Consider the following 14,934-nt stretch of genomic DNA (forward strand, 5'->3'; position numbering starts at 1 on the left):
GGGATCCAGGACAGGTGGCAGGCTGACCTCGCCTCGGGAAGAGGTGTGCTGAAGTTCGGGAGCGGGACAAGTGGAGTTCAGCGTGGCAGTCAGCCACCACAGGACCTGCCTGCCCAACTGGCCACGTGAGACCCATCAAGCTCAGGGACGCCTTCCTGGTTGGGCCACAAGCCAAGCTCACACTTCCAGCCTGGAGTGTGGGGAACCCAGTTCCCTTTCTGCCCCGACTTGTCCGGAAGCGAGGAAAGAGCCCTTTGGAGCATTGCCTCTTCCGCACTTTCCCCAGTTCCTCTCTCCGTTCTGGCCCCTGGAGCAGCCAGCAACGTGGAGGTCCAGCAGCCAGCTCCTTCCCGGCTCTGACTGTCATGAGCGTCCCCACAAGGACGTGTCTGATGACTTGGGGACTCCCTTACCCCCACCCTGGGCTGCCAGGTGCACAGAGAGGCCATGACTAGACAGAGACTGTGATGGATATATTTACGTAGTTGCTGCTGGTGCTAAAGGTTAACGTCTTCAGTGACCAACCGGGAGGTTGGAGGTTCAAGACCACCCAGAGGTGCCTTGGGGAAAGAGGCCTAGGGCTTTGCTTCTGAGAGAGCAGCCTCTGCGAGCCGTGTGGCTGCCATGCCTCCGAGCCAGCTCATCAGTGGCTGGCTGGGCTGCTGGGGCTTTGCTTTGGTTTTCGGTGGCCCTCTCTGAGCCTGCCAGTTGAATGGATGACTAAGTCAAAGGAGGCCCAGGTGTGATATCGGAATGGAGAGCCCCACGCCGCCAGGCAGCAGAGCTGACTCTCTGGCCACAGGCTGGGGTGATGGCCGTGTGGCTGGGGGCAGAAGTATTGATTCAAGCAGGATGGGTGAGGGGAGGGGACAAAATCCAAAAACACACCTTTACCCAGGGCTTCCCCCCTCCTCTCTGCTGGCTTTCTTCTGCGGGGCTGAGGGCAGCGCCCTGAGGCTTAGCAGGTAGGGGCCTTCTGAGACTTTCGAAGCTACAGAAGTGGGAGCTAATGACCACAGTCACGAGGACCAGTCTGGGGCACCAGGGACTCTGCAAAGGCACCCACCCCAATCTATGCCCTAAGCGGGAGGGGGCTTTGGGTGGCCCCGGAGCAGGGCGTCTGGACCTCTCCAGATGGGAGGAGACCTCTTGGACAGCTACCTAATATGCCATGGAGAGACCGGAATGGGGAGACTCCTGACATCAAGAGGATGAGGTTATATATGTTCTGTTGTAAAAAAAAAATCAATGGGGTGCCCCACCGGGCCCCATCACCTGCTGCGAGATCTGGGGCGGGGGGCTGGCAATCCAACTGTGGCCCCACGCAGCCCTGCGTGTGCTCTGAGGAGGCCAAGAAAAGTCGCTTCTCTGCTCTGTCCTTTTGTGGGGGTCCCAGGTCTTCCTTCCAAGCTTTCGAAGGGAGCCCCGGCGCGCTCAGCACTGCTCGGCCTCCACGAAGCCCTCCCTCTCGTGGCCCGAGGGCTCCACTTCCGTGTAGGTGGAGTGGCCAGGGTGCTTGCGGAACTTCATGGCTGGCCAGTGGTGAGGTCTCCGCTGTGGGGGGCACAGGCACCAGGTCAGCAGTGTGACCCCGCCCACCAGAGACCCTCGCCCCCTGGAGGAAAGCATCCAGCACTGTCCCCCCACCCCCCTAGACTCATTGTCACCAGGCCCTTGGAGCACTGGGAACCTACTGGGAGCCCCGGGAAGGTCAGGGCCCCTCTCCCCACAGGCCACCTGTGATCCCTCCACCACCAAGACAGCTGCTGGGAGGCGGATGGGGACAGAGAGGGCCGGGCGGCTTGAAGGAGGACATCTCTAGCCCTCACACAGCAGTAGCATGCTGAGTAGAGCCCCAAGACCGTGGCCAGTGTGTGTGTGTGGGGGGGGGGCGGCGAATGACTGGGGAGGGCATGGTTATGCCAAGACAATGCTCCAGACAGTATAGGGCAGCGTTTCTCAACCTGTGGGTCATGACCCCTTTGGGGGGGTCCAACAACCCTTTCACAGGGGTCGCCCGATGCATGAGAGTAGCTAAGCGACAATGATGAAGTAGCAACGAAAATCATGTTCTGGTTGGGGGTCCCCACCACATGAGGAACTGTATGAAAGGGTCGTGGCGTGAGGAAGGCTGGAACCACTGGTCTAGGGCCTGCATCAGAGTCAGCTGGGGGACTTATTATAATGCAGATTCCTGGGCCTCCCTCTGACTCCACGTCAGAATCTGTGTAACCCGGGACTGTGCACCTCCTCGGGTGATTTCCAGGCCAGCTAAAACTGAAGAATGATCGGCTCAGACTCACAATAAATGGGGTCACTGCACAGTGGTGGGGGGCATGTTTAATCATTGTTTTACATGCTACTTCGGCGGTAGTGATTGGGGTTTTAAAGACCTGTGAGTGGCTAACTAAGGTACAGCTATTGTTGAAGGAAGCAAGTAGTCCCATGGGCTAATGGACCATGTGAACGTCAGGCTCCAAGTGCCCGAGACCAGGAGAATCCAAGCATGCCTGACTACCAACTGCTCTGGAAAGGATCCTACTAGAAGGCCCTGGATAGAGTAGAATAAAAATGTGGAACAAAATTCAAAATCATAAAATAGCCCAGATGTACTGGCCAGAAAGAGACTGGCGGTACCCCCCAAGAGTATGGCTCTTCAGGTCTAGAAACGAACTCACCCCCGTGACTCAGTTGTCAGCCAAATAATAGATAGGTCTATGAGGGGAACCAGTAAGCCTGGGGAGGTACTACGCACACCTGAGACAAACGGGCAGGATTTACCCAAGAACGCAATTCAGAAGGCAGAACGGAAACAGGCAACACAGGGAGGGCGTGGGGTATGTGATGCTACTCTGGGGGGCTGATCATCAAGGAGATGAAGCACAATGGGTTTGAATCGTTGAAAACGGACCTGTGCTTTAGCCCTTTACAACTCACCATAAACCAGGTAAAGAAAAGAAAAGGGGGACCACTTCAGCAAAGCAGAAGAAAAGGCCTAAGCTTCTGAGTGACAAGGTCACGGGGGCTCTGGACCTGCACCCTGGAGGGGGTTTGTGGTGGGGGTGGGGGGCCACGGCTGTGCATGTGGAGAGTTGGGTTGGGGGCTGTTGAGCACGGTGGCCAGAGGGAGGGAGGTGGCACCCCTTCCCATGCTGCACCTCGGGCTGTTTCTTGGGAGACATTCAAAACCCGTATTCGCCACGTAAGCTTCCTGAGAGCCCACCTCTCACCACAACGGCAGCTGGTTGAGGCTACTCTCGAAGAGGCACGCAGCCACCCAGCAGGCGGGAAGGCCGAGGCCGAGATTCCATCATGGCTTTGAGTGAGCCCTGAGCCTGGGAGGTGGGCACAGGAGGCTAGAAATGGCTAGGACCAAATAGGGGCACTGGGTGGCACTTCTGGTCCTCTTTCCTCCCTCAGTGGGCTTTTCTGCCTGCACAAAGGTGGGAGAAAGCAGCTGGACTGTTCAGGAGTTCCCATGAGAAAAACCTTGAGGTTCAGCTGAATAACCTGAGGTTCAGCTGACTGGCTTGAGGTGAGCCTGTCTAAAAGGGCACTCGCTGGTCAGTGCGAGCTGTGCCAGGGGAAGCAGGTACAGGTTTCTCAGGTAGGAAGATGGGGGGGGTACTAGGGGAAGAAGCCCGCAGTGGCCCTGGGCATGCTGATGCCAAAGCAGAGGGCAGAGCTGTGGCCAAGTTCCCAACTGACCTCGATGAAGAAGAGCGCAGCGTTGGAGGTGGGGTGGCCCTTGATATAAATCCCAGCCAGGATCACGGCCGCTACGAGGAGGACTGCCAGCACAGTGCCCACGATGGTGCCCAGGTGCACTGGGGGGCCCTTGGTCTTGGGGGCCAGGTTGTTCTGCAGACCTGCAAAGAGACCGTTAGAGCAGGGAGGGAATACAGGGGCCAAGGGTGCTTGGGACATGCCTGGGCGAGGGTTCCCCGTTCTGATCAAGTCCCAGAGATGAAAGCCGACCGGATCTTCGGGCCGAGTTTTCCAGGACATGAAAAGGGGAGGCAGGGAGCTGGTGGCATCCCTGAGCCTTGACGCCACGTTGCAGTTGGCACTACTCGGGTGGTCTTCTATAATAAGAGTGTACTGAGGGTTGTGAGACCCATGCCACCTAGTGCTTTCAAGGAACTCACAAAGGGACCGTAGCATGGTGGTTAAGAGCTCTGGCTCTGGAGTCTGGCTGCTTGCATTCAAATCCAGGCTTGGCCAGTTTGCAGCTGCGTGGCCTCTCTGTTCTGTTATCACTCTGTCAAGCTAGGTAACTAAGAGTAACTACTACCTCCAAGGGGTCAAGATGGGATCACTCATGTCAAGGACAGGGCTTGGTATCGAGGAAGACCTTCAGAAGTGTCAGCCTGATATCAAAATGATCTCTAAATGATTGTATGTATATACTTGTCACTAGCTGTCCATCACCGGATCATGACAGTGTCCCATCCACCTCTGTATTCCTGGCCCTCAGGAAAGTCCATGTAATGAAAACGTTTCAAAAAGCAAGTCCATGGAATGAACTCGGTTCTCTGGACATGAAGAATCCAGAGGGGACTCTCTGAGAACACCACTCACAGTCTGAAACCCACCCCAAAGGGGAGGCCTGGATAGAAACCTGGAAGCTCAGGGTCGAGGTGATGGAAAAGCAGAGAGGCGAAGCGACTTGCCCAAGGGCACACGGATAGAGTGCCCACTTGGTTCCTGACCACCTGGGGGGGTTGTTACTGTCCTCTTCACTAGGGGGGCATCGAGAGGGAGACTCCAGAGTAGAACGCATGCCACAGAAACGCTGAATCCGTTTCCGGGGGAGGTGGAAGCGAACAGCGGGAAGGGGGGTTAACAGGAGGTCACATGCGTGTCCTCGCACCCCTTCATGCTGCTCCGCACTCTAAGCAGAGCAAACCGAGGAAAGGATCCAGCCCCAGGCACTGGGCCGTATCCTCTGAGCCTCCATCGGCCAACAAGGGGGAGGGTGGGGGTGGCCCAGCCAAGCTAGCCTTCTCTAACCCAGGTGTCAGGCAGGCAGCAGCCTACACTGACCTCGATGACTTGATGGCCAGCGCTGCCTCCGAGGTGACTGACTCAGCTCCTCTCCTCCCCCGCATACGTTCTGTCCACCACCAGCCACGGCTCTGTCTCGGTCAGGAGACCCAACCCAAGTGCCCTACTGGACCCTGGTAGGACAGTTCCCAGTGTGCGGAAATGAAAGGTATTTCCACGTCCATTCTAGGCCCCCTGTAGGCCAGTGTTGCCCAACGTGGACAATACCACCCCCTGGCGGCCCTGCATCGGTCCAGGAAGGACCTGCACTTTATCTTGGATTATAGTACAAATGGTCTTCATTGCCAGGGGTTGCGGAATCACTTTTTCCTGAAGAGGGGCCGGTGGGCGAAGGAAGTTTGGGAATCTGTGCCCTCATCCACCTCAAGCTCTACTCCATGTCCTCAGCTCAGCTCAGCTCAGTGGTGGCAGCCAGGGCCTGGCAGGAGAGGTGGGCTGCCTCAGGTCAGCAGCACGGAGATCATGCTCCCAGGTTATTCTGGGCTGGGTATGTGTGTGTGTGTGTGGGGGGGGATCCCACCGGGGGGGGATCCCACCGGGGGGGATCCCACCCCTGGGTGCCCTGCAAACCCTGTGGTGGACACCTTTTGTCGGCCAAGCCGGGTAAGAAATCAAAGCAAGGTGAGCAGGAGAGACGCTGTCCTTCCCGCTCGTTGACCGTCAGGTCCAGGGTGAGATGTGGCAGCCACGTGCCCCAGCTGCTCGGCCCTCCCTCCTCCCCCCGCTTATTGCAGGTGGTGAATGCTCAAGGACAGGTGGGAGAAGCAGCACAGGCTCTTGGCTGAGAGGGGAAATAATCTAGGTGTAAAATGTTCCTTCCGTCTAGGGACCGGAAACCTGCCCGCCCTCCCATGCAGCCCGAGGTCTGGGACACACGGGCTGGTGCTGCTCCCTTCCCCCTCCGCTCTGGGGCGGCAGGCGGTGGGTACTCACCATCATCTCCTCCTCCGTTGGGGTTCACCTTGGTGTCATCTCAGAGAGAGAGGAGAGAAGATTAGGGGAGACCTTGGCCTTTGGCACTTTCGGTCTGGATGGGACTGTGGGGAGGTTTAGTGGAACCTTTCATTTCAAAGGCAAGGAAACGGAAGCACAGAGAAGGGACGTGATTTGCTCCAAGGCCTAACAGGGGAGTGGAGCTGGCCATTGAGAAACCACCTTTCCTCCGTCTCGGGTTTAGCCCCTTCACAGGTGTAGGAAGCATTTATGATGGGCTGGGTGCTGGGGTGGGTCCTGGGCATACAGTCCGTAACAGACAGACATCACCTGGGGCCTCAGGAAGCTAACAGGTGTGGGGTGGGTTTTTTTGGTTGGGTAGGGTGCAATTAAAACCCAGCATTGATGAGGTTCTGCCTGGGATGCCTTGCCCAGACACAGGAGGTCCAGGCTTCTCTGGGGGTGGAGGGTGGGGATCGGGGGGAGGTCCAGGCTTCCCAGGGGAGGCGATAGGAGGGAGCCAATCTTAAACTAAGGAGGAGGAGGAAGCAGGGTCTGGGCAAAGGCTTGAGCCAGAGGGGAGAGTCTGGACCAAGTCCTGAAGTCAAGACAGAATATGATCTAGTCTGTGGATCTGGAGGGCGGAGTCTGTGAGTGAGAGCCGGGGAGGTTGGCAGGGAAGCAGAGCGGCGGACGCCTGGCAATCCCAGCTGAGGCCCTTGCCCGTTCTCCTGAGGGCAGCAGCAGTTCAGGAAAGGTTTGAGGAGGGCTGTGTGAGGGACCAGGCCACATTTGCAGGACAGGCTGCCGTGTGGAGGACAGACTTCTACGTCACTAGGCGCTCTGTCTCTCAATCCGGCAGCTTGCTTGCTTTCATTTTTCAAGGTCACACGCTAATATCTATTTATCGATGTATTTTAATACACCATTTTATTGAGGGGCTCTTGTGAATCTTATAACACACCAGCATTCAACGGTATTAGGCACACTTGTACATAGGTTCCCATCCACATTTCCAAAACAGCGTCTTTCTCCTCGAGGAGCCTTTGGTATCTGCTCCTCTTCCCTCCCCCCACCTGACCCCCTGCAGCTTTCTAAGTAAGGTCCCATGGCTGACCCTGTCAGGAGAATGCTCTAAATGACTGAAGGTCATTGCTTCAAGCACCGAAAGTTGAAAGGCGTCTAGCTACCCCACCATCTGTGGTCTGCCACGTGCATCTTGTTCCGCTTCCCCGCCTGGTGGCCCCAGCGTCGTGTGCTTGACAAGACTTTCCCACGTTCATGAACTTCACAGGTATCTGGGGCCCTGCACAACTCCCCTCCCATCCTCTGTCCTCTGTCCCCTGCCACCACCTCACTGGCTCTGAGTGACAACAGACCGTTTGGAGGCTCTGTGGACCCGCTGAGCCATGGCATAGGCTGTCCCTCCTGCAGGGTCGCCCTCCTCCCTGTCACCATCCCTCTTTCCAAAGCTCCACGGCATCAAAGTCCCTGAAGGGCTGAGGTGAGGGTGAGTGTATGTGTGGGGAGGGTGGGGTGGACATGCAAGGCTGGGTCCCATTTCGTTATAAAATTCTGACATTTTGTTCACTATGTTTTGAGACATTTGTTTTGATTGTTTTAAGCTGCATGGAAAGCATAAAGGAGAAGGTGGAGGGACAGAGAGCCTAAATCAGCGGTTCTCCACCTTCCTCATGCCGCCACCCTTTCACGCAGCTCCTCATGTGGTGGTGATTCCCCCAACCATAACATGATTTTCATTGCTACTTCATCACTGTCATTTTGCTACTGTGATGAATCGTCATGTAAATATCTGATAGGCAGGATGTATTTTCATGGTTACAAATGGAACCTCATGAAAACATAGTGATCAATCACAAAAACAATATGTCATTATAGATTGTGACATATTTATTTCTAATGACATATAAATGAAATTTTGCCTTGAAGCATGGTGTCGCATGGGTAACAGTCTTCATGCTGGGTACTCATAGGTGGGCATATCTGCATGAGTGGACCCGCCTGGAGACCATAGAGGCGTGCTGTCTCAGTTCCTAAGACCATGGGAAATTTGTTTTCAAATGGTCTTAGGCGAGCCCTGTGAAAGGGTTGTTCGACCCCAAAAGGGTCTGGACCCACAGGTTGAGAACCGCTGTTCTGAATGGATGATAAGGAGGCAGGATGGGTGGAGTAGAACGGTGACAGAGGCGCCATATTGAACTGTTATTGAACTGCTCGTGTCGAAACTGGAGTGGGTGGATCATTGGTTGGGTATATTTACCACCAAAAAATAAATTTAAAAGAATTTTTTTAAAGGAAAAAATTTCCCTCTGTCTGTCTCTCTGCCATTGAGCCAATACTGCCTCATAGCGACCCTATTTGACAGGGAAGAACTGCCCCTGTGAGTTTCTAAGACTGTAACTCTTTATGGGAACAGAGAGGCCCGTCTCTCCCGTGGAGTGGCTGGTGGTTTCAAACTGCTAACCTTGCAGTTAGCCGTCCAACACCACCAGGGCTCCCTGGAAGAAAAGAGGTTTTGTACGGAAGTGGTGCTCATCTGGATTGTCGTGTGCTGGGCTCTTCGAGGGGCAGGTCCTTACAGTCTGTGCCCGAGGGGGTGCCTTGCTCACCTCACCCCAGCCCTGGCGGTGGCCTTGTCAATTCCAGGAGGAGATGTAGCTGCGTCCCCTTCTGTGCCCCTTTGCAACTGGTACCTGTGACTTCTGCAGCGTCTGGGCTGCGTGGTTTCCCTAGAAACCGTGAGCTCCTCCATGCCCACCCTCTCGGCGCTCAGGGGGCTTGCCCTGCTGTGTTTCTCCAGTCAGTGCAATAGCTGTTTTCAAACGCACATGAGATCATGGAAATGTAACGCATACCTTCTGTTTAAATGACTCCTATGAGGAAGGAGACAACGGAATGGAGGAAAGAACTAGAAACGAATGAAACTTCTCTAAATACAATTGATTTTGTAGATCTACCTTTAGAACCATGTAAGCAAATTGAGAATGGATATATATATTCTATATATACAATTGAAAGTAATTCCCCAAATTGAACATAAAACAAAACAAATAGAGGTGTGTCGACTTATCACAGAAAGGTTCATTTCTGTCAGGAATGTCAATAAACTACATATTTACTTACGCAGAACTCAGTCTATTTTGTTACTGCAAGTTGAAAATAACTGACTTGAGAAATAAGAACTGACCCAAGTCATTCTTAATCTCATGGGCAAGTCAGCGTGATTTGAATCCCCTTATCTAGACTCTAAGCCACTGAAATCTGTGGCAGCCTCGTCTTCACCTGCCAGTGGCCAACAAAGGACTGGGACCACGCCGGAGGCAGTCCCTTCCACAGAGCCAGAGAGGCGACCTCGGTGTCCTCCACAGCTTTTCTCCTACTCACCGGGGACCAGTCCCCCGCTGCTGTTCTATTAGGGGGACCCATGGACTGCAGACGGGCTCTTGCATCACGGGATTGTGACCTGGCTGCATGGAAACTTGTACCCGGTGCAAGAAACGTGTGCAAGGCTTATTCAATGAGCGATGGTTTCCCTGTTGTCGGCTGTCACATTTTGCTGTTATCAGCATGTTCTGTGCTGCTGATAAGGAGGCGCACAGTTATTCTGTGTGAGCACCTGGCTCTCCCTGTCATAAAATGTGCAGGCTTTGTGACAGCTCTTGCCACTCAGAGGTCATTCTGGCTCACTTCAGGGAGCAGCGGTTGATTAGAAGGAAACAAATCTTAAAAGCCAACAAGGGAACAAGTCTTAAAAGCCAGCTGCGTGCTTCCAGCGCCCTGAACGTCTGTTCTATGTAGCACACGCTGCTGTAACAGACATGCCACCAAGGATGCCTTTGACCAAGAGAAATGTAGCCTCACAGGAGGCTAGAAGTCTGAGCTCAGGGTGCCAGGTCTAGGGAGAGGCTTTCTAGCTCTACCTTCCTGGGGGGTGAGGGTGGGGGTCCTTGTCTGCTTTCAACACCTGTGGGCCTGACATTCTTTGGAGAGCTCCATGTGTCTTGGCGTCCATCTTCCACGGGAACCTGGGTCCAGAGGACGAGCGCCCGTCCTGGCTCTTCTTCCTTGGTAATCGTCATGTCCCTCTTCTCCGCTCACTTCCCGCTCCGTTTATCTCCCGCACCGTAAAACATGATGTGGGCCACATCCGCTTACACTGGATCAGGGCTGTGGCCCGAATGAAGGTTCGCCTCCTACCTGGTCCCCTTGTAACTGACTGGCCGCTCATATCATGGGCGTGATTGCATCGTTACATAACTGCCAAATGACACTGTATCACAGCCAAATCACCGAGAACCCTAACTCAGTCGATCGGACACACATTTTGGGGGACACCACTCATGACAGTCTCTGACAAACCTCTCTGCTTCTCTGCCCGGCTGGTGCCAGAAGGGGTCTGAGCACCCTCTAGGAACCTGTTGCTGGGGCCTGATGCCTTCTGCCGCTGCCCTCCTCTGGCCGGGGTGGCTGCATCCCCTTCGTCCCCAACACCCCCCTGCGGTGTGGACTGTGCTCCCTGGCTGCCGCTATGGGATGGGCGGGTGGCTGCAACCTGCCCTGCCAACCAACGTGATTTGCCAGTTGGACGTCTGTGTGGAAAACCACAACGGGATGGTCCTTGCCGCCTCCTCCGGGCCTGGCAGGCTACGCCGCCGCAGCTGTCCTCGCTGACTCGGGTGGATGTTCTCACTGGGAACTATTACACAGCAAAACGAGCCAGGCCCAGCGCCGCTCGGCAGGAGGTGGCACTGCGAGCGAAGCAGACAGGCGGGACATGCGCCTCTGTGGAAGGACACACCACCCAGCAGGGACACGAGAGAGACATGGAGTCCTGAGCAGGTTGAGACACTGGCCACGGTCACACTGCCTCCAGGAAACACGTCAGGATTAGCACCCGGTCCCTAGATGCTACACCCTGAGCTCTGCACCCCCACTGCGGCTGCCCTCTGCCCTCTGGTCACGGAGGATTCCTTCGTTTCACAGGGACTCTCTCCCCCTGGAAGGCCCTGCTGGACTCTGCTGCGGTCTCCCAGCTTCTTCCCCCGGCCTCCCCGCAGCCCCCGCACAGTCCTCAGACCTTCACCTTAGCCTGCAGTGTCCCCGTCAGCCTGTGCCGCAGCCCCTCTCTGTTTTCCTGCTCCAGAACCCACCTGCACCCTGTTCCCTTCCTTTCAGAAAGGCAGCGGGTTAAGGAGAAAGGTCCAGAAGGTCTTTAGGACCAGATGAGACTGGGCTGGCTGTGTGACCCTGGACTAGTTGTCTACCTCTCTGAGCCTTGGTGTCTCCGCTGTAACAGGGCGATGAAGCAGGCCGTGGGGAGCATTACCCCAAGCTCAGCATCAGCACCCACGTGGCCCGGAGCTTCTCTGGCACTGGTTCGCCTCCTTTACGGCCGTTCCCGCTCCCGTTCCTTTGGAAAGCAGGAGGTGCCGTGGGAAGACCAGGAAGAACATTCCACCGCACATCCCTCCCGTGAGCCCGAGTCACGTGGCCTTTGGTAAGGCTGCTGCTTGGGCATCCGAGGGGACCGGGGCTGAATCGGGTTTTAAATACCCCCCCACCCCCCGTTACTTCTATCCGGCCCTCTGCCATTTGCCCCTTCCACTCAAGCTTCGCGCTCATGGCCTCACGAGACCGTCAGACTCTCAGTCTCGGCAGAAAGAACAGCAAGCCCCCGGGCACTGCCCGTGGGCTATGACACGTGCCACGTGTGCCACGTGGGGTTTCCAAGACCACGAGCCTTCAGGGGAGCAGACAGCCTCCACTTTCTCCCACAGAAGGGGACTCGGCTTTAAATCTATTAGAAAAGTGTAAGAAAGAGGAATCTGCCAGAGAGTCCAAGGATCCTGGGGTGAGGGGAAGGAAGAGCGGGGGGCTCTGAGGCTCCCAGGACTGCAGGGGCTCCCCCAGTCAGGAGGGGGCACGGAGACACCTGGGGCTATCCAGGCCGCAGATGGAGGACAGCACCAAATTAGGATGGGAGGACCGAGTGGTCCCGTGCTGGCCTTCTGTCCATGCGAGGCCACAAGACCGGGGGCAGTCCCAGAGGAATGGCTGAGGTGGAATCTCCCACCATTGAAGCTGAGGAGGGGCCGAGAGACAGGCCGCAGTGAGGTTAAGTTCGAGAAGAAACGGGCAACCCTCCTCTCTCGTGTCTGAGTGGGCGGGGTGAATTCAAACGTGCTGGAGGATGGCCAGCGCTCACAGGGGTCTGGGAAGCAGACGGCTAAAGTGAACCACAGTCAAGGCCGTTCAGTACTGGGCACTGAGCGGAGACATCACTTATTCCATTCACTCACTCACTCACTCGCTGCCATCAAGTTCAACTCACAGCAACCCTATAGAACTGCCCCCATAGAGCTGCCCCTATAGAACTGCCCCTGTGGGGTTTGGAGGCTGCAAACCTTTACAGAAACAGAAAGCCCCATCTTTCCGCCTCGGAGCAACTCATGGTCTCAAACTGCTGACTTGGTGGGCTAGTCGTCCAGCTGGTCACCTTCCAGGCCCCTAAGGGTTCTTGTGCCCCCACGGAAATTCTGTCCCAGGGCCCTGATGAAAGCCACACAGTCAGGGCCAGGGCGCAGTGTCCACCTGCTCTACACCTGCCGCTGCTGCTTGGTGGACTAGGTCCAGTGGCCTACGCTCGCTGAGCAGCAAGCCCCTTGTCTGTACAAGGATGGGGCAGTGCCTGGCTCACGAGCGAATTCCTCCGCTTCCCCCAGCCCCCGGGGCTGGCCTTACCTTCTGTGGTGAGGCTGTCGATGGGGAGGGAGGAGGTGGCGGTGGCGGTGGTGGTGGTAGTGGCAGCGGTGGGGGGGAGGTCTCCATCCGAGGGGGTGACTGAGCTGGCGGGGGGCGAGGAGGATGCATAGAGGTCCTCATCCTGGAAGCCCTCACATGTCCTGCCCTCTGCCTGCAAGAGAGACCCTCAAAGCTGGAGATTCCAGTGCCTGGACCACGCATGGTAATCCAAACACGGCAGGGACTGAGTCACCCGGAAACTGCCTTCTCTTAGAGGGCAGTTTATCTGTCCGGCTGGGTGTTGTTCCTCTAAGAAGGCCCTGAGACGCTCATCGGACATACAGGGGGAAAATCACCCCATCCCCCACCCCGACAGCCAGCAGCAGACGATGGCCGGGGAAAGCCAGCTCTGACCACAGACGGGGTGAGGCGCAGGCGTGGGCCCAGAGGTTTATATCCAAAGGCTGGGCCCAGCACCCAGTCACTAAACCTCTCTGAGCCTCAGTTGTCCCCTGGGGCCAGCTTTGGGGGCTGTGGGCAAAGGGAGAGCAGCACACAGGGCAGAGGTTGGCACATGCCGTGTGCTTGATAAATAAATATGCAAGCAAGACGAGAAGGGACGGAGAGAGGGGGGGGGGGAGAAAGACCGCGTGCAAGGGGGGTGGGGGGACGGATCTGCCTGTGTTAGGAGGAGGAGGCTCTCTGCCCAGAATCAAAGTGGTGGAAACTTCTGGAGCATTCCAGCCGTGAGAAGGAACCTATGGGATTCCTGGATCAACCCGGCACACTGGCAGAGGGCTGGGGCTGCAGCCAGCACTTCATTAAGTCATTGGGTGCGTCCTCTCCCCCAGGGGACCCAGCTGTGCCCAGGCCACATTTTGTGTCCTCGCCACAGCTGTAAAGAGTTCCTGGAGCACTGCCCACTTAAGGCGAAGTCACCAGGAGACGGGGTGGCCCCTGGCAGGGGGTTCACCCAAAAGAAAAAGGAACAAAATCAGCCTAGTTGCAATGAGTTGGTGGGTGCTGACTCCCGGTGACCCCGGGTGTTGGAGTAAAACCATGCCCCACGCGACTTTGGTGACTATAACCTTTTGGAAAGAAGCAGGCCTCTGGGGGTGGGTTTGAACCAGCAACCTTGGGGTCAGCAAGTGAATGCTGAACCATTTCTACTATCAGGCACACCTCTGGGACCCACCAAACCCACACCCTCTGTTGCCTCTCACTGCCGTGGAGTCAGTGCCAACTCAGAGTGACCCGATGGACAGGTAGGACTGCCCCTGTGAGTTTCCGAGACCGTAACTGCTTACGGGAGTAAAAAGCCCCATCTTTCTCCCTCGGAGCTGGCCGGTGGGCTCAAACTGCGGACCTTGCCGATTGCGTCCCAAAGCGCCACCACTACGCCACTGGGCTCTGCCACCTCATCAATCCCAACCCACTGCCACCCCACAGGACAGAGTAAAACTGCCCCAGATGGTTCCCAAGGCTGTCTCGTCAGGGAAGTGGACGGCCAAGCTTTTCTCCCACAGAGCAGCTGGTGGGCTCAAACCGCTGACCTCTGATTAGCAGCTAAACCCTTAACCACCTCGTCCCAGCGCTCCTTTCAGAGACCCAGAGTCCCCTCGTCCCCCTCCCCACCCAAAGGGGCCTAACTGGGTTTGAAATGATTTGGAAAACAAGTCCCAGGGACAGGGGCGGGTGTCTCTGAAGAGCCAGATGGCTTGAGCTCTCTGGGGCGGGGCCTGATGGGGCCACTGTGCCCCACAGCTGGACACAGGGGCCATGGAAGATGACCACTGCCTCTCACCTCCTGGGCACATCCGTAGGCCAGCCACTCCTGGCGGTAGCGGTCAAAGCCACTGGAACATCTGCAGGGGGACCAAAAGGTCAGAGAGGTGATGGAGCATGACAGAGATGCACCCTCTTCATTTCACCGGGCTCAGACTCACATCCAGATTACAACTTCCGGATGCTGGAGACCGTTAACCTCCCAGCCAAGCTCCCCAAAGTCACGAGACATGTGCCCCGGGTGCACCCCAACTCCTTCTGTTCACCCCCCACCCCAGAGGAGATGTTTTTGTTTTCACATGTCCACCTTCCCTTGGCCCCAGCTCCCCAGGGTGGGAGAGGGGACAGTAGGTGGACACCATGACCTCCAAGTCCCCTTTGACTCGG

General features: G+C 56.3%; 1 protein-coding gene across 1 annotated transcript in view; it reads right to left on the minus strand.

Annotated features, from left to right (window-relative positions):
* Nucleotides 1-205: 205 nt before the first annotated feature.
* Nucleotides 206-14,934, minus strand: part of PLXDC1 (plexin domain containing 1) — a 65,840-nt gene continuing 51,111 nt past the window's right edge. The window contains exons 10-14 of the mRNA XM_075559320.1: nt 14,567-14,627; nt 12,763-12,934; nt 6,001-6,039; nt 3,709-3,869; nt 206-1,554 (exon numbers count right to left, since the gene is read on the minus strand). Of these exons, the coding sequence (XP_075415435.1) occupies nt 1,435-1,554; nt 3,709-3,869; nt 6,001-6,039; nt 12,763-12,934; nt 14,567-14,627 (553 nt within the window). The 3' untranslated portion in view covers nt 206-1,434. The remainder of the gene's footprint in view (nt 1,555-3,708; nt 3,870-6,000; nt 6,040-12,762; nt 12,935-14,566; nt 14,628-14,934) is intronic.

This window comes from Tenrec ecaudatus, chromosome 10 (assembly GCF_050624435.1).
Source record: "Tenrec ecaudatus isolate mTenEca1 chromosome 10, mTenEca1.hap1, whole genome shotgun sequence".
Lineage (NCBI taxonomy): Eukaryota > Metazoa > Chordata > Mammalia > Afrosoricida > Tenrecidae > Tenrec > Tenrec ecaudatus.